The sequence below is a fragment of the Desmodus rotundus genome, chromosome 2, assembly GCF_022682495.2.
Source record: "Desmodus rotundus isolate HL8 chromosome 2, HLdesRot8A.1, whole genome shotgun sequence".
In the NCBI taxonomy this organism is placed as follows: Eukaryota; Metazoa; Chordata; class Mammalia; order Chiroptera; family Phyllostomidae; genus Desmodus; species Desmodus rotundus.
Window position 1 is genome coordinate 102060391 of NC_071388.1, and position 18750 is coordinate 102079140.

General features: G+C 47.3%; 1 protein-coding gene across 2 annotated transcripts in view; it reads right to left on the minus strand.

Moving 5' to 3' along the window:
- The window catches only part of ITGB5 (integrin subunit beta 5), a 110605-nt gene that overhangs the window by 78314 nt on the left and 13541 nt on the right, over positions 1–18750 (minus strand). For both annotated transcript variants that reach the window (XM_024578147.4, XM_053918469.2), the window contains 2 exons: positions 11898–12102; positions 3806–4055 (listed from right to left, as the gene is read on the minus strand). In XM_024578147.4, coding sequence (XP_024433915.1) covers positions 3806–4055; positions 11898–12102 — 455 coding nt within the window. The remainder of the gene's footprint in view (positions 1–3805; positions 4056–11897; positions 12103–18750) is intronic.

Here is an 18750-nt window from a genome sequence, read left to right on the forward strand (position 1 = left end):
TCAATCCCAGGCTATACGTCAGATCCCCAGAACACGTTCATTTAAAACTGGAAGCTGGTGCCCTCTGACCGACATCCCCCCAACCCCCTCCCCCACCCCCTGGCAACCACCACTCTTCTGTCTCTGAGTCGGGCTTCTTTAGAGCCCACGTACAGACGAGGTAGAACATGTGCTCCGACCGGAGGCCAATACCGCTAACAAGAGTTCAGAACCACAAACGCCACACCGGGTTAACCATTCACTCTTCCCAGTGATACTATTTGTCCAACTCAGAAGAGCACTGAACAGTTCTTTAATCGGATGATTAAATTACTCTGTATCTTTTTTCTCCCACAGCAGCCCTGGTACTGCTTTACTGCAGTTTTGACATTTCTAAGATGGAAAGAAACGAGTCTAGAATTTAGAGTCTTTGGCAGAAACATCTGAGCAGAAGGAAGAGGGACAAATTTCAGGAAAGCCCCATGAAAAACTGGCCCCCTTGTCCCTGAGAGGTCCTGCACAGGTGGTTAAGTCACCACCTGCCCTGACTCCCCCAGCCCCCAAACTTCCTGGGGGCTGCTTCTGCTGCTCCCACCACCACAGGGGAGAAAAACCTAACTGAAGATGCCATTGCCGCTTGAGGAAAACCCAGCGATTTTTCTCTGCACGTTTGCTGAAGAAAAAGAATAGATAAGAATCACAACATCTACCAGCCAGACATGAAACCCAAACCAGTGAAGCAGGCCAGCTGTGATACAAGAAGGAGTGGTAGGGACTGTGACAGCCACATAAGTGGAGTAAGTCCAGCTTTACTAGACCATCCAGTGTTTCAAGAAAACCCAGGAACCCTGGGTATTCATGGTTACTTTTTGTAATGTTGGTAACTAGTTCACACTGACATTAAAACTCAGAAAGGCAGGTAAACATATGTACGGGCTGGATCAGGCATGGCAGCAGCCAGATTACGTCCCATAGCGAGCTGTTTTCCCCACGGGGAGTGGGGCATCTCCAAGGACACCCAGGACACCGCATGTGTTCCGCTGCTCAGATGTGGGAGAGAATCTCAGCCTGCTCAGCGAGCCAAAGAGGGACTCCCCCATATGTTGCCCGGCTTGCAAAAGCCAGATCTGCATAACTCAGATGTGAGCTTTCCTTCAAAACTCCCGTTCTTCACTGTATTTCCTGTCTTACAATCAGCTTTTCAGTGTGCCTTGTACTCACTGTCAAGACTTTTACTGTCTGCAACTGGCTCTGCCTTCCAGGGCTTAGAAAAGGGGCTCTGAATAAGGAGTATGTAATAACCTGAATTCAGATGCAGAGTGCCCAGAGCCCGTCCTTCACCCTCTGCCAGCTCCCAGTGTGGCGCCTCGCAGTTACTGGGTGGTGCACAGAAGAGGCAAAGTGGAGCCACACCTGTCTGTCTGGAGACAGGGCTCAATCAGAGGGCAGAGGTGAAAAGAAGCAGAATCACTATTCCAGATGAATTAAAAAAAAGTTTTGGTTAAGATGCTGGTGCTCCTGGTAAGCAGCAGAACTCCTCCAACGATAGGACATTTGGCAGTGGGACTCCGCAGAGAAGGGACTTGGAGACAGGACCAAGGTAATAATGCCAACAGCCACCTGCAGCCAGGAGGAAGCTAAACTCAGCAAATGATGACACCTGGTGCTTCTTTGTGATTAAGGAACTCAGACTCTCATTTGCACTTAAAATTCTTCTTATCTTAGTTTTTTTTTCTACCATTATGTTAATTCCCAACCCCTGGGGGAAGATCTATGTTAACATCCAAGAGTGTACAGAAAAATCAGGGAGGATTCAGAAGAATGTACACCACCAGCAGTCCGACCCAGAGCTGGGGGCTGTTGAGGCTGCCAAAGATGAATTGGGGTGCTGGACAGGCTCAGGGGCTTACGCAGCACTATTCACCTAGGGGCAGCCAATGACATCAACAATCAAAAAGCATCTCACAAGATGGAAAGAGCCTGATCGCCGAGTCACCGCTTGCAGGAGAGCTGCAGTGGAAAACAGTTCAACCCTCACTGGATTCTGCATGAACAAGAAAGGAACTCTCACTGTGTTAAGACACTGAGATCTGCGGCTTGTCTGTTCCTGCAGCGCAGCCTAACCTGACTCCAGCTAGAGAAGCATCCAGAGGGCTGTGGTGGTTTAGGAATGGGTATTACTACTTACAGCACATGTAGGAAAAGTCCGTGTGCTATCGTGTGACTTGGATGGGGGAAAATAAGCGTTATATTAATGGATATGCAGATTCTGGAAGTTGTTTGCCCTTTTTTTCCTTAATCCTTACCTGAGGATATGTTATTGATTACAGAGAGAGAGAGAGAGAGAGAAACATCGATGTGGGAGAGAAATATTGATCGGCTGCCTCCTGTACACACCCTGACAGGAGATTAAACCCACAGCCACAGTACGTGCCCTGACTGGGAATTGAACCCGCAACTTTTGGTATATGGGACAATGCTCCAACCAACTGAGACACCTGGCCAGGGCTGGAAGTTGTTTGTCTTGATTCAGATCCCAGGTGAACCCCTTACTTTTTGTGTAATCTTAGGTAAGTAAGTTATTTATTCTCTCTAAGCCTCAGTTTCCTCATCTTTAAAATATGGCACACATCTACCTTAAAGACCTCAAAAGATTATGAGATTAAATAAAATAACCCATGTAAAGTATTTAGCATGGTGCTTCATCTTGTAAGAACTTAAATCTTAGCTATCCCTTGTCCAGCGGCATCGCAAGGCCTCCCTAAATAAAGCTGAATGTGGAGATGAGGCCAGAAGCTGGGAGTTACCACTCATTGTAGTCACAGTGCACAATCCTGTCATTTAAAGAAACAACTGAAAGGCTGTAAAAACAAACCAATCTCGCAGAGGTTGTGCTAGGGAGTTGGAAGACGCGTGATCCTCTACCCCATCCCCACCCCACACATGCTCTACGGCAGAGACCTGAGCACCAAGCCTGCTTCCACATCTTCCTGGGCACAGCTAAACCAGTCTCCAGCCTCCTTGCTGGAACACAGTTCTTTAGACTAGAATGTAGACTAGAAGAGGCCAAGGCCTCTCTGTCCTGGCCCGTGAGATCCTCCTGTGAGCAACCTCCAGACATTATGACCTTAGAAGCCACACGTGGCACATGCGGAAGACGGTGGAGTCTGGGCCCTGAGACTTGCTTGGAGGAGAGGCGCGCACTGATCAGGAGACCCACACGCACTCGGGTGAGCAGGAATAAGCTTCCATCAAGTCTGAGCCATTGCACACTTTCGGATTTGTTTGTTGTAGCAGTCAGAAACTCCTGTTCTCTAACAATGTGTCAAATACTTCCTCCTTCAAGAATTTATGTTGGGAAAAAATCATACCTTTAAAACACAGGTTTTCATTTTGTTTTGTCAAGGTGAGTTGTAGTTATTTTTATAAACAATAGGGATAGACTCTGAATTCATTTATCCTCAGCTCCTCAGTCACTTCAAACAAGGAGCAAGTTTAAGTTGTTCCTCTTTGCTCCCTCTGTGATCACCTGGGCTCATCACTTCCGGAGGACATTTTCTAAAACCTATTAATGCAGCGGAGTCCCACGTCAGGCAGTCAGGAAAAGAGGTGAACTATGATCCTCACATCTTTATGCAACCTTGTGACAGTTCCTTTCTTCACCCAGAGTGGGAAGAGAACTGGGTGATCATTAATCAAGGTAACACCTCGGACTGGTTCACCCTCCTAAATATGCCCCCTCTGCAGTCCTTTCTTTGAGCTAAGTTCTCCCGTCACTCCATTCCCCCATCTCTAAAGATCCAACAGAGGAAAGCTGGTCACTTACCCAATGCATGGGTTGGTCTGGTACCTCGGTGCTGTGTAGGAGAAAGGAGAGATGTTCTTGTCTACAAAAGAGCCAAACCCCAATCGGAAGTTGCTGGTGAGCTTCCTCATCTCCTCAGCAAGCTTGGTGCCCAGGCTGCGTATGTTGTCCAAGTCATCCTTCATGGACAGGGAGAGGTCCATCAGGTAGTACAAGTCCACAGGATAATCCTCCACCTGTCGAACCTGCAGCTGGAAGGTAGTCTTGTCACCTGTGCCAACAGAGAGGCCATGCATGTTACAGGTCGTCCAACTTGCGGGGGCTGAAGGGATGGATTTCACTTCCAAAGCTGGTCCACCACTCACTTTTCTCTAGACTGTGTGCCTCTGAAGAAATATGTTTTTCTTGGAAGCAGAGTGACAGAAGGGAATATGAGTGCCAAGGACGGACCTCTGGGTTCTCCATCCAAACAACTGGCTCAGCATTTTAAAGAAAACTCTTTAACAACCAGTCTCTTCAGTGGTGTTCTGTTTCCTCAGGAAAAACGGCACTTGGGTCATTGGCGGACAGTGAACCAGACAATTCCATGGGCACAAAGTGGGTGAGAGTAGCCCACTGACCACACACCAACTCCAGAGGAAGGCCCAGCCACAGTGGGAATGTGGCCAGGAAGAGATTATACAGGTGTATGTGACATAGAAAATGGGGATGAAATCAACAAAAGAAGGGCACAGACATGAGTGAGGCAGGGAAGAGAGAGAGCAAGGCAGTGGGGCGGGACAGGACACAGACAGTTCTTAAAGCCCAGCCCCCATGCTTGTGCCACAGCACCCATTTCTTGCCTCCAGCTAGTTATCAAACTGTTCTAGCCGCCTGAAAACTGATGTACTGTAGTTTCGGTTGCCTGTTCGTATAAGCCTATTTTTACAAAACCATCAGAGTCTGACTAAATGGAGGAGTGTTTGAGATTTCTTCCAGAATGCGTTTCAAAACGCTGCAATGTCTGTCTCTGGTTCTCATCAGGCAGACAGAGTAGGGACCTTCCCAGCCAAGGGGCCACATCACAGTGGGGGAAGGGGAGGGAAGGAGACTTCGGGAGAGGGAGACCCTCCTAGGCCTTACCATGACAGACCACAGACCCCAAATGGCCAGAGCCTGGAATCATTTTCCCTGTCTCCAATCCTATGACCTTTCTGCAGGGTCTTCTGCATTTTCTGTCACTTGTGACCTTCCCCCCAAGTTCCCAGCTTCGCCTTCTTTTATTCAGGACCCCACTTCCACCTTTCTGTGGATTATGGTAATTAAAGATGTGTGATTTACGACCAGGAAATGGGGAACTGGTTTGGACTCAGGGAGCCACCCATGGGAGGGAAAGGGACACTGGCCTTGGAGAGGGGAGCTAGGTTGGAATCCAGACCTTGTCACCAAGGACTCAGGGACCCCAGGCTTCTTTAAACTTGCAGCTCAGTTTATGGATTAGTAAAATGGCAGGATGTTAATTACTGCAGTGATTAAAAGAGACAATGTATACAAACACCATACAAATGCTTCTACACAAGGAAAACTGCGGCCTCGGTTCCTCCAGAGTCAATTATTAGAGCAATTTCCTGTGGGGATAAAAAGAGACAGAGAATTCTGCCAGAAACTTGACTGTGAAGGGCTACGGCCTTATGCATTAAATTTAACTGCAAACTTCCCAGATATGAAGGCAGGCAAAGAGAAACAAGATACGATGTATAGTTTCCCTGTATGCCAAGAGGGCATCTATTCTGAGGTGAGAAATCATTTCTAAGGGAAACTGATCAGTAAGGAAGCATGTGCACCCACACGACAAAGAGGCTGCAAATGTTAAAAGGAGTATGTCTCCAGTTTCCCAGAAAGGGAGTAACAGCACTGATGTTCAGAACGAGGGTTTAATGCTACCTCAACCAAGCCTGATTTTAAATGCTACAAACTCCCCCGTGGGCCTGGCAGCGATGGAATGTCCAGTCAGCAGATTTTGGAGGGGGCAACATTCCTGGACCCTTTCTCAGTGTGGGAGTTAAGCTGTGATGCACCGACTGCCCACCAAGGGCGGCCGCCACTGGCGGGGGAGCCGTGGCTGCATGCGAGGTGCCTCTCTGCTGAAAAAAGGTCTGGGGCACATTTACGATCTCAGGGTGCGTGTCCAGAGCCCACGCACCAAAAGACATCCAGCCCCTAGTCCTGCGCCACCTGAGGCTTTAAACCAGTCACCACCTGCCCTGTGTCCAGCAGGTGCAGAGGCCGTCTCACCTTCGCTGTGGGTGCTGGGGTCTGGGCCTGTCTCTGGTGACACCATCCCTGCCCATAAGCCCCCTCCTCTCTCTTCTCCACATAAGCCCCTACAGGCTGATCTCCCTGGGTGGCTGCACCCCTTTTCTCTGGGGACATTCCACATAATTCCCGCCTCGGGGCCAGCAGCAGGATCAGAGAAATAGGATAAAGCAAAATCCAAAGAAAAGCTGGTCACCTTGCACCTGTGAGGATGAAACTACTCCTGGCAAGCAGCCCCTCTGGTGTCCGTCTGCTCTTCCTGTTTCCAAAGCACCCGCCTCCCACTGCGCTTTCACAGAATTCCTGCCACTGCTCCGTTCTTACCGGGGGTTCCCCCACCATAATCAGGTATTGACTTGCACTCCACCTGAAATGGATTTTTTTTAAAGCTTTCTTCTCTCTGCCCTCCCCTCAATAAAAAATGAGAAGTTCCTTCCTTGGGGACATGCACGCGATGACAGACATTTCTGGAAAGTGACAGTAGAGATCTCCAGCAAGAACTTTTCGGTTTTTTAAGACTGATTATTTTTTCAAATGTTAAGACAAAGTAGTACCTCAAAAGATAAAGCCTCTTGCCGTCCTCAAACACAGTTTTTGATGCCCCAGAGTTACCAGAAACTGACAGAATGGAAACATAAAATACAGCTCTGTTACAGCAGGACTGCGGCTGAGCAGGGAATCAGGGCACTAGTGCACACTCCAGCTCTTCCGTCCACTTGCAGCAGAAGCTAAGAGCTCCCCACAATCCCACCCAGACCCAGAACCCAAGAGTGGCCTCCCTGGTCTAGGGCAAGCCTGCTATGCTGCCCCACAGCCCACTCTCCACCCCCGAACCCTGACTCCTGGCAGATGGGGCTTGGCTGGCCTCCACAGTGTCTGCCCCCAAGCATTAGGGCTCAGCATTCCTAGTTTCCTTGAAAATAACCCTGTCTGGGGCAGTTCGAGCTGCTGTAGCAGGCACCATAGATTGGGCGGCTTCTACACAACAGAAATTCGGTCCTTACACTGATGAAGGCTGGACGTTAGTGCCGGCACGACTGAGTTCTGGGGAGAACCCTCTGCAGTTACAGACTGTCCACTTCTTGCTATGTCCTCAGGAGGCAGAAAGCCCCCCGCCCCCCCCACCCCCGCCCTATTCCACGCAGCAGCCTTGTTTTTTATTATAGCGCTAACCTCATTCATTAGGGCTCTACCTTCATGACCTAGTCACCTCTCGAGGCCCTACCTCCGAATGCCGTGGGAGTGGGGGTTAGGATTTCAACTTATGGTTTTGGGGAACACAAACATTCAGTCTACAGCAAACCTCTTATCCTCCCAGCAAAGCCGTTTTTTACGTGTGTGCACCATCAGTCTGGGCGGCAGAGCCACACCTCAGTCAGGTACCGGCGTCTACGAGGCAGCACAGAGCGGCGCTGGCGGAGCCCCCCACTGAAAGCGCCCCCCACCCCCGCCGCTCGGGAAAGTGTGGCGCCAGGGCGGCCTTCTGGCGGGGACGACACGCTCTGGTTATGGGATGTGTCATCACTGGGAAAAGCTGAGAAGGGCGTATAGGAACTCTCTACTACTTCTGAAACTTATGAATCTAAAATTACTTCAAAATAAAAAGTATTAAATTAAAAAAAAACTACCACTCAAGGATCACTTTTTTAAGAGGCTAACAGAGTCAGGCAAACAATGACTGAAGTAAACCCTTTCTAATTGCTCCACCTCTAGGTTTTTACCATTTCAATGAACTTTATTCTAAAGTTTATGTCCTTTCTTAAGGATTTTATGTCCCTCCTTAAGGCTTTTTTAAGATTGTTATCCTGACATTTTCAGGATTGAAAACAAAATGGAAACTATGATCCTATGTTTATACAAAATCCTGCTTAAAGTTTGGCAATTCCTCAAAAAGTTAAACACAGAATAACCACATGACCCAGCACTACTCCTAGCTGTATACTCAAGATTATTGAAAACATATGTCAACACAAAAGCTCGTACTCGGACGTCCACAGCAGCACTAGTCATGACAGTCCCCAAGTGGAAACATCCCAAATGTTCATAACTAAAATGTGGTACATCTATTTCTATACAGTGGAATATTATTTGGCCATAAAAAGGAAGTCCTGTTATATACTATAACATGGGTGAATCTTGAAAATATTTTACAAAGTGAAAGAAGCCAAACATGAAAGGCCACATCTTATATGATTTAAATGAAAGGTCCAAGCTAAGTAAACCGCAGAGTCAGGAAACAGACGGGCGGCAGTCAGAGGCTGAGGGCGGTGGGGAGGGGGAGGCAGAGCGACAGGACCGGAGCGCCTGGCGCAGGGCTCCTTTCAGGAGCGAGGAAGAGGCTGTCAGAGTCAGCAGAGGTGGTGGTGGTGCAGCTCTGCAAACATGACGCGTGCCACCAGCGTGCACTTTAAAAGGGTGAATGTTACGGTACATGAATGACATCTGAATTAAAAATGAAAAACAAAATTAAAAAATCCTGCTTAAAGGCAAGAAAATGCTTCTTTTCTTTTTTTCCAGGCTTATCCTTGAACAGTAATTTTGCCTTGGTTAAGTCGCTCATGTTATGCTGAGGCTTGTTTTTTGGCTAGTCTGCCAGAAGGCTGGCGAAGTGTTCCGTTTCACTCAGCAAACGTCTATTATGATGAGGTCTGGGGAGCAGAGCAAGGGGGGGGGAGGCAAAAGAGACGCTCAACATGCATAATGGAAAAACCCAGTCACTGCACAGCTGACGCCTTCACCAGAGTCAGGGGTCATTACTTTGAGGTTAAGTATGCACTTGAGAAACTCGACATACCATTCTCTCCCCCCAAATAAACAAATACCCAGGGGTATGCCTGTACTTCTCTTTAAATACTAACATTTTCAAAATGTTAAGAGGCATCATTGGCTTCAAGTGCTTCTATATTTCAGAAACATATCCACAAGGTTCTTGACCTTTAAGAATTCGTATTTTCATCAGACCTGCTCCCAGTCTTCATCTCTACAGATGGAAACATCCTCACTCTGAGTGTCTGCGCAGGGCAGCCAGCCCTCCGTCACCCTGCCCTCCGGGCAAGGGGCTGGCCACCCGCACGCTGTCCGCAGGGCCAGAGCCGCACACGGCGCCCCAACACCAGTCTGTACACACGCAGGGTCACGTTCTCCACTTTGTCACGATACCGGGAACTGTATCCGAATAGTCAGCAGGAGATGGGACTGCACCAAGGGAGACAGATTTCTTTTTTCTTTAGTGGAGCATACGTTGAGCTCTCCACATAACTAAGTATTGGGCATAAATTTAATGTCAAGAGAACTCTGCCTGAGGCAGCAGCCCTCACTCTCCTCACTTCTGTGGCTCCCCTTTGGGGGCTGTCTCAGAGCCAGTTGATAAGTCAAACCAAACAACAGTTTCTCCACCTTAGAATCACACCTTAATTCTGATTTAAAAAACCAGAATTAAAACTGTGACATCTCTGGCTTGGTGTGACCTCCAGCTCTGCCCTAAGCTAAATCTACCCCGAAAGACTGACGATGAGCAACCACAAAGGGCGTTTCCTCCAGAGAACTCCACAGACTCTGCGGGCCGTCCTGGACGAGGAGTCCCAAAGACACAAAAGCCTCCCTTGGGATGACCCTGAAACCAGACTCTTTGGGAGGTAGTATGAATTTTGGTCCTTGTTTTCAAAGGTTATTGAGTAAAAACTATACACAATTGTAAATATATTCTAAGTAGATGAAAAATATAAACTTGTGAATAAAGACAGAGGATCTATTAAAAATGAAAAATAATATTGTGTTAATCTTTTCAAAATTTCCTTTAAGTTACTGTTATGCTGTTATTACAAAAAAAGGAAAATGTATTATTCACCTTAGTTGCTAACCATTCTCGTCCTACACCATGTTCCAACATCTCAAGTCTCCTACAACGCCTACGTCCCTTCTGGGTGAAAGCCCTTGACCCCGAGCCTGTCTGCACAGAAGGGTAGGAGTTATTTTTCCATACGGAAGGTCACCAAACATGTGCCCACATAAAGGCCAACTGACTTTCCTACCCACTCACACAACTTTGTAAGGGCTCCCATCCTTTTCTCTCTCAGTGTGGCATCTCACCAAACAAAAAGGCCAAGTGTCACTTACACTGAAATGACTTACAAAAATAGCAATTTCAGCTAATCCCAGCATGAGTCCCCAGACTGTCCCATAGTCTGTGCCTCTCACCAGCAGGGCCATTTACATCCTTCTTTTATTTCTTATTTCCAAGACAATTCAATAGGCAAATGAAACATTTCTCAAACGCACGATGACTCAGCTCTTTCTAACAGAAACAAGCAGCACTGTCGAGTGCTTCCAATGGGCAGAGCCGTGCTAAATTCACTCCTGAGGCCCTGAGGCACCTACTCAGACCTGTGGCTGGCTGACTCTCCCTAGCATCTACACCTCTGCCCACTACTCTTTGAAAATAATGATTTTAACTTTTTTTAAAGTGCATTTATAACAAAACAAACTCATTTAGGCCTCCAAACATAGCTGTGAGGAACGAAGGCGAGAAAGACCCTGAGATGCTGAGGCGGGGGGAACTGCCCAGGGCCTCGGGGCTGGGCACAGGGCCAGGGCGAGCACCCAAGAACAGCCAACTAGATCAGTATCCTTTCACTGTGCCCAGTTCCCAGGAAACCCAAGCAAGCCATCTAGCAACAGTGACTGCCAATGGTTTCCTAGACGATGGCATAGAAAAGAAAAGGCTACAATCAATGGAATTTGGAAAAATTCCTTCTCTCAACACTGCGATGCTTCTTAATTCAGCTACATGCACATCTATCTTTCAACATCCAAAGACTCCAACATGCAGAGCGGTGGATGGTGGAAGTGGTGGCTGGAAACTGCAATGAGTTCCGCAGTCACGGAGACCTGGGGTCGGGTCGAGTCGATTCACCACTCGACAGGGAGGACTTGAGCAGGTTACTGTCTCATGTGTAAAACGGTATTAGCTACCTTAGGGTAGATCAAGTATTTAGCACGTAGTAGGTATGCAAATCTGTTAGTTTCCTTATATCACAATTAACTCTAGGGCCTGCAGAGGCTCCAGGGTCAAAAAACAAAATACTTCTACTCTAAAAGTTTGTCCCTTCAGAATGTCACTGACTTAAATGGAATCTGCTGACAGGAAAAAGTACTTTTCCCCCGAAGTTGCACTTTCCCTGAGAAACTTGCATTAACTCCATCCTCCCATAAAAAACAGTAACATTATTCACAACAGCTTAAAGGTGGAAACAACCCAAGAGCCCACTGACGGATGAGTGGATACACAAGGTGCAGTATAGACACGCAATGGAGGGTAACCGGCCTTAAAAAACAGAACCTGACACGCCCTGTAGCATGAACGGACCGTGAAGATGCCATGTGGAGTGAAATCGGCCGTCACACAAGGACAAACACTGTATGAGTCCACTTATCTGAGGTCCCTAAAGCAGTCACACTCACAGAGGCAGAAAGTGGAAGGGCGCTTGCCGGGGGGCTGGGGAGGGAGGGAATGAGGAGTCATTATTTAATGGGCACAGAGTTTCAGTTTGAGAAGATGCAAAAAGTTCTGGAAATGGACTGGGGGGATGGCTGTACAACATTGTGAGTGAACTTAATGCCACTGAACTATACAGTTAAAAATGGTTACAATGATAAATCTTATGTTACATACATTTTTTACCACAACTTTAAAAATGGCAAAGCTATGCTGTCCTTCCCAGGGGCCCTGGGGTCTGGGCCTCGCCTCCCCAACCCCTGCCCCCAGCCTGCCCTGGCTCACTTCCCCGTCATGCACACGTCCCAACTCAAGGGCACTCACCCGGCCGCAGGCTCACAGCGATCTCTTGCGGAGTCATCTGAATGACGTCTGAGCCCGCAGAGCCGGAGCCCTTGGTGCTGAGAGGCAGGCTCCGCAGCACCTGGGTGATGCTGGCTGGGCTCTCAAACTCCTGTCCACAGCCATTTTTGATCAGGTTTGCCCTCAAGTCACAGCGGGAGGTGACTGACCGCAGGCTGCCGAAGTTCTAAGCAAAGAAACAGAGGAAGAGCAGGAGGTAGTCAGAATGTCTCCCCAGAACACCTCAGGTTGTAGATCCACCACCATCTGGCTGACCTCGAACCCTCTACATTCCATTTTCATTGTGCAGTGAAAATGGAGAAATGATCACATGTACCCCAAATACCCCACCAAACATTAAGAGAATTGAGGGGCTGGATATGAAAGCATTTTGTAAACTGTAAAAACATAATAAAAAGGTTTGGTTTCATGGTTTTGTTTTTTTTAACCCTCACCCGAGGATAGCTTTTTCTTCCATTGGTTTTGGAGAGGGAGGGAAGGTGGGAAGGAGAGAGAAACATCGATCCATTGCCTCCTCCATATGTCCCAACCGGGGTTCGAACCTGCAACCTAGGTATGTGCCCTGACTGGGAACTGAACCCACAACCTTCCAGGGCAGAGGACGAAGCTCCAACCAACTGAACCAGCTGGCCAGGGGCTGTTTCATGGCTAAGTCAATGTCAAAATGCTCCTTTAAAAATATGACTAACTGTCTACATGATTAGCAGGAGAGAGTAACTGAAATGGTCATAAGTTGTATAGCTAAAATCTTCTGAAAGATGTAAGTGTCCGAGTTAGTCATCACTCGGGCGGTCAGAAGGTCCCCTGGGAACTGTTCACTCGTCTGTCTATTCTGCAGACACTGACCTGAACGACCACCGGGAGAACAAGGTCACAATATATCCTGTATCCTTTGACCTGGAGGTGCACTTCTAGAAATTTGATCCAAAGACAAAATCAAAAGAAAGGGAAAGGTTGTAGGCTCTGTACTACAGTGTTATTTAGAATAATATAATCTTACAAATTTGTAAACCTAAATCCCTAAACCGTAAGAAAAATATGGTTTTATTACTTCAATAGATGGCACAGCCATTACCAATAATTATGAAGACTAAATAGAAACTTCAAAACATTCATACTAAGAAAAAAATCAGAGAATATAGTTGTATCTGCATTAGGGTTCAAAGAAACTTTAAAATGAAGATGGTTGAGGTATTAGGGTAGAGGAACTAAAATGATTATTTTTCTATCTTTATTGCTATTTGAACAATAAAGCCACAATGATAACAAAAGTAGTTCTTTTCTTAAGATGACTTGGTGGCGGGGCACCAGGATGACCCAACCTAATGTGGAGCATCACAAGTTTGGGCCATTATCTTTCAAATGAAATAACATACTTTGTTTTAATATATGGCGACAGGAAATACTGATCATTTTCCGGTAATGAAACTTTTAAATGGCAAAGCAAACCCAGGATTCCTTCCGAACACCTTTCACTGACAGATGTGAAAACCAAGGTCACCTCCTCCCATTGGCTGGATGCGGGCCACTGCTGTGCTGGGTGATCCTCGTGATGGCTGGAGCGGTCTGGACGCTGGCCTTCCGCTCCCCTCTGCACCACTTTGCCAGAAAGCCTCGCATGGGTCAAGTGTTCCCTGACTGCTATCAGAAGCCACACTACCGGCAGGCGCACACACACACACACACACACACACAGGGGCTCGCCCTTAGTCCATGTCTGTTGGAGTGTTTGCAAGATTCAAGACCAAGAAGTCAAGAAGAAGGACTTCATAGTATTTTTTAAAGAAGTAAAACCGGATGTGCTGTTCTGGGCCTCTGTGAGTTTTTTCTGGTTTTTGTGTGTGTGTATCTTATAACTGGATTTTTTTTTTAACTTTCTGTATTGAACCCTTGGAGATCTTGCCTTTCAAAACCTCAGGGACTGCGCCAGAGGTATAGCTGGCTCCACGGCCACTTGTGGAGCAAGGAGAGAATCATGATTATTCTACCTTAAAATGAGTATCCTTGAAATTACACAATGATTTCAAAGCTAGGGTTTCCAAAATGGGGTTCCAAGTGGCCAGGGTTGACTCTGATGTAACAATTCTAATGAAGCAGTGAGAAGGCACAGGGGTGGGGCAGGGACAGTCAACCTCCTGCAGGCCCTGCAGCTGTCGGTCTGCTGTCCCTTGAAGCCTGAAGCAGAGGTCTAATTAGCTGTCCAGAGCTGGAAGGGCTCAGGGGCTTGCCTGCTCGGAGCTTACACGGCTGGAGAACTTCTGAATGTCTTGCTGATACACTGGGCTTGCTGCCAGCCCCTCCAGTTCCGAGGAGCTGGTGATCCTTGGTCCACTTCTGATTGTCAAGGTACATCTGTCTTGACCAGTCCCGGGCAGATCCCTGCCACCAGGGGTTGGCAAGGAAAGCACCTTCAGTCTCCCCACAGTGAAGGGAACCCCTGATGTCCCTCCCATGGTCTTGAGCAGCTCACACTCTGGAACAGACTAGGTCAAAAAACCAGTCTGCTTCACTCTGAGAAGGAGGCAGTTGCATGATTCCCTATCCACAGCCTCAGGCATTCGCTTTCAGGCTGGTCACCAAGATCATACCCTGTTGCCTGGACCCTCTTGGCTACCGTGCCCAGAGGGGTTTTTGATAGACTACCGAAACTTCATGGAGGAATGCACAGGACCGTCTGCCGGCCAGGGAAGATGTACCTGCTGGAATCGTCAGCAGACTCAAAGTCCAGGTCGTACTTCCCAGACCCGAAGAACTCAGAGGCAGCCCTCCCCTACGCCAATTACAACCTTGTCTGTGTAGCTGGCTTTTCCCACTGCACTCCGGGGCTTCTTTGTTCTCTAGGATGTGAGGAGAAAAGCCCTCTTCATTTCTCCTTTGGTGGCAGTGTTCCCTTCTTTCTCCTTAATAACAGTCTTCAAGGTTGTAGTCAAACCTCAGCTCCAAGCACGTGGCTTCCCTGAAGTAGCAGGGAGGACCATGAACTGCTGCTCCGTCTCAGCATGAGAAGGATGACTGACCACATTAAAACTGCAACCTGCTGGATGACTTCAGAAGTGCCAACCAATCAGCAATGTGACAGCCCAGGCAGCCCCTTCTCAGCAGCTCCAGCTTTACTGACAGTAAGAGACATCCTATGATGGCACCTGTACCAAATTTAAGTCTGGTCTCAGTGCCGTTCATCTGTATCATCAGTTTGTCAAAATCCTATTTCACAAAGTTCCGTTTCTTGCTACTTGGGCCAGGCTCAATGGCCTTACTGATATGTTCAACAGCCCTTGAGACACCTTTAACTATATATCAAATCTTGTCATTATTCCAGAGCTTTAGGGCCCCAAAGACACCAGCTGAGGCACCTCTGGGCAGGGTAGGTCTGAAGAACCTTTTGAGGGTAAGGCAGCTGCCTCAACAGTGGGATTCCTGCCACAGCGTGAAGGCCCCTATGGCGCAGCCTGAAAACCACCGTGGTTAATTTCTAGCCACAGGTTCTCACTGTTCAAGAAAAGGACAGAGTGCTGCAGACGCCAAAGGAGGTGTCCACAAGCTCAAGGACCTCTCCTTTATGCCCTTGAAATCCTTTCTAGATGTTTTCACTTTAAACAAGGACAAGTGCACATTTAAAGGGAAGAAACCAAAACCACAGAGGCCATGGACAAATACTGTGCTGGTTATGACCTTTCGGATACCAAACATTGTAAAGACAGTATCTCAATACCTACAGTTCCAAGCTCCACATTCAGTGGGGCAGATGCCCCAGATGACGAACCCTTAGAGAAAAGGAAGACTTGTGATTAAGAAAATCCTCCTCACCTGGATGACATCCCAATGTCTGATGTGCTAAGAGCCTTCAGGTCCCAGAGACCTGACATCTGGACCCTCCACCAGGTACGGGAATAAAAAGCAAGTTACAAGGTCAGCCCCACACTTTGGGGGTTTTTTTGAGAAAGGATGGGAGGGAGAAAGTAAAGGAGAGAAACATCAATCAGTTGCCTCTTGTATGCACCTGACTGGGGACAGAACCCGCAACCTGAGCGTGTGCCCTGACTGGGAATCGATCCTGTAACCTTTTGCCTTGAGGGATGATACCCAACCAACTGAGCCCCACCAGTCAGGGCAGCCCCACACTTCTGTGGGTGAGATGCCCACATGCATGAGTTCACCAGAGAAGTCTAAATTCATTGGGCCTCAGCTTCATGGACCCAAGTCCAGAAATCTTTGCACAGCCATAGCAGAAATCTTTACATTTGCCATAGCAGAAAAACTAGCTGGGCACACAGATTCTATCCCTCTGAATTTTGTATCTCCTTGCTGCCCCAAATACAGAGATCTTCTTGCCACCTATCAAACTTGGAGGATAAACATCCTCATCACGCAGAAAAATGGGTATGGAAGGTGAGGGGAGGGGGCTTCATCTCAACATGGAGAAATGGAAACAAGTTCAGAAGATGGCCACAGCTCAACTGCTTGCAGGCGCTCCTGGTGCTCAGCGCTGGAAGACGGTTCACGAAGGAAGCCTGTCCGTGGTCTCAACCTTGGCATCAACTCTCCAAAGGACGTACAAAGAGTAGCTGCATTCATTACACGCAAATTACCCAGCGGGAGCAGGACTTCAAAAGGGCGGTGTTCCAAATTTAGATCCTCTTAATTTGTTACAACACTGGCATTTGCACCTTGTTGTAACCTGCCCCTCTCTATTCCCTCCATCCCGTTACCCAGAGCATATAACGAGGTTGATTATTGTTAAACAAAATCTCTTTTCCTACTTCCAGTCAAGATGGAGGTGTAGGCAGACACACTTCACCTTCTCACACAATCACAGAAAGAACTACAACTACATCTCAAAACAAGTAACACCCAAAACTGTCAGAAAATCGAGCTGTATGGAAGTCCGACAACCAAGGATTTAAAGAAGACACACTCATCCAGATGGGTAGGATGGGTGGAGTCACACGTGGAGCTGCAGTGCGGCACAGCGAGGCGGTGGCGGTGGATCAGCTGATCCCACACTCACCTGTGGTAGATAAAAATAGGGAGGGATACCTTGGGAGTGAGTGATCCCAGCCCACGGCCAGACTGCACAGCCCAGGGTTCCCGCACCAGGAAGATAAATCCCCCATAACTTTGGGTTATAGAAACCAGTGGGTGTTGGGGTGGCAGAAGAAACTGCTGGATTTTCAGGACACTCAGCTTAAAGGGCCCACAGTGACTTCGAATGTACGCAAACCCACCCACTCTGGGACTCAGCATCAGGGCAACAGCTGGAAGGGTGCCAGTCACATATGGGAAGTGGGTGAAGTGACTGGAAATGAGGTGAGTGCCAGACAAACCTCCAGAAGCCAGGTAGCAGCATCGTCCCCTCTCTGAACCCTCCCCCAACACAGAGCCACAAAGGGGTGAAGTGGGTTGCCCCTCCCTGGCAATTACCTAAGGATCTGCCCCACACAATTTATAGGTGCCTTTTCTACAACAGGCCATGCTACTAAGACAGGGAGTCAAAGCAGCTCTACCTACCACACAGAGTCAAACACAGGGAGGCTGCTACATTGAGGAGACAAAGAAATATGGCCCAAGTGAAAACAGATCAAAACCCCAGAAAAAGAAATGAATAGAACAGAGACAAGCAACCTCTCAGATGCAGAGTTCAAAACACTGGTGATCAGGATGCTTAAAACTCACTGGGTATGGCAACAGTATAAAGGAAGAAATGAAAGTTACACTAAGTGAAATAAAAAAAAATCTACAGGGAACCATCAGTGGAGGGGAGGAAGCTGGGATTCAAATAAATGATTTGGAATATAAGAAAGAAATAAACATTCAACTAAAACAGCAAGAAGAAAAAAGAACTCAAAAAAACGAAGAGAGTATAAGGAACCTCTGGGACAGCTCCAAACATGCCAACATCCGCATCACAGGGATGCCGGAAGAGGAAGAGCAAGAAACTGAAAATTTGTTTGAAAAAATAATGAAAGAAAACTTCCCTAATTTGGCAAAGGAAATAGACATACAAGTCCAGGAAGCACAGAGTCTCAAATAAGTTGGACCCAAAGAGGAACAAACCGAGATACATCATAATTAAAATGCCAACGGTTAAAGATAAAGAGAGAATCTTAAAAGCAGCAAGAGAAAAGCAGTGAGTTACCTACAAAGGAGTTCCCTTAAGATTATGAGCTGATTTCTCAAAAGAAACTTTACAGGCAAGAAGGGGTTGGCAAAAAGTATTCAAAGTCATGAAAGGCAAGGACCTGCATCCAAGATTACTGTATCCAGCAAAGCTATCATTTAGAATGGAAGGGCAGATAAAGTGCTTCCCAGACAAGGAAAACTAAAGGAGTTCGTCATCACCAAGCCATTATTATGTGAAATGTTAAAGGGACTTATTTGAGAAAAAGAAGATCAAAACTATGAACATTAAAATAGCAACAAACTGACAACTATCAACAACTGGATCTAAAAAAAACAAACTAAGCAAACAACTAGAACAGGGACAGAATCACAGAAATGGAGATCATTTGGAGGGTCATCAGCGGGGAGGGAGAGGGAGGGGGGGGAAAAGTACACGGAATAAGAAGCATTAATGGTAGGTAGAAAATAGACAGGGGGAGGATAAAAATAGTATAGGAAATGGAGAAGCCAAAGAACTTATGTGCATGACCCATGGACGTGAACTAAGGGGGAAACTGCTGGAGGTAAGGGGGGGCACAGGGCAGAGGGGAGCTAAGAGGGAAATAAATAGACAACTGTAATAACGTAACCAATAAAATATATTTTTTAAAAAATCTCTTTTCCCGCAGTCAAGGCCAGTGCTCAGCTGGCTCTT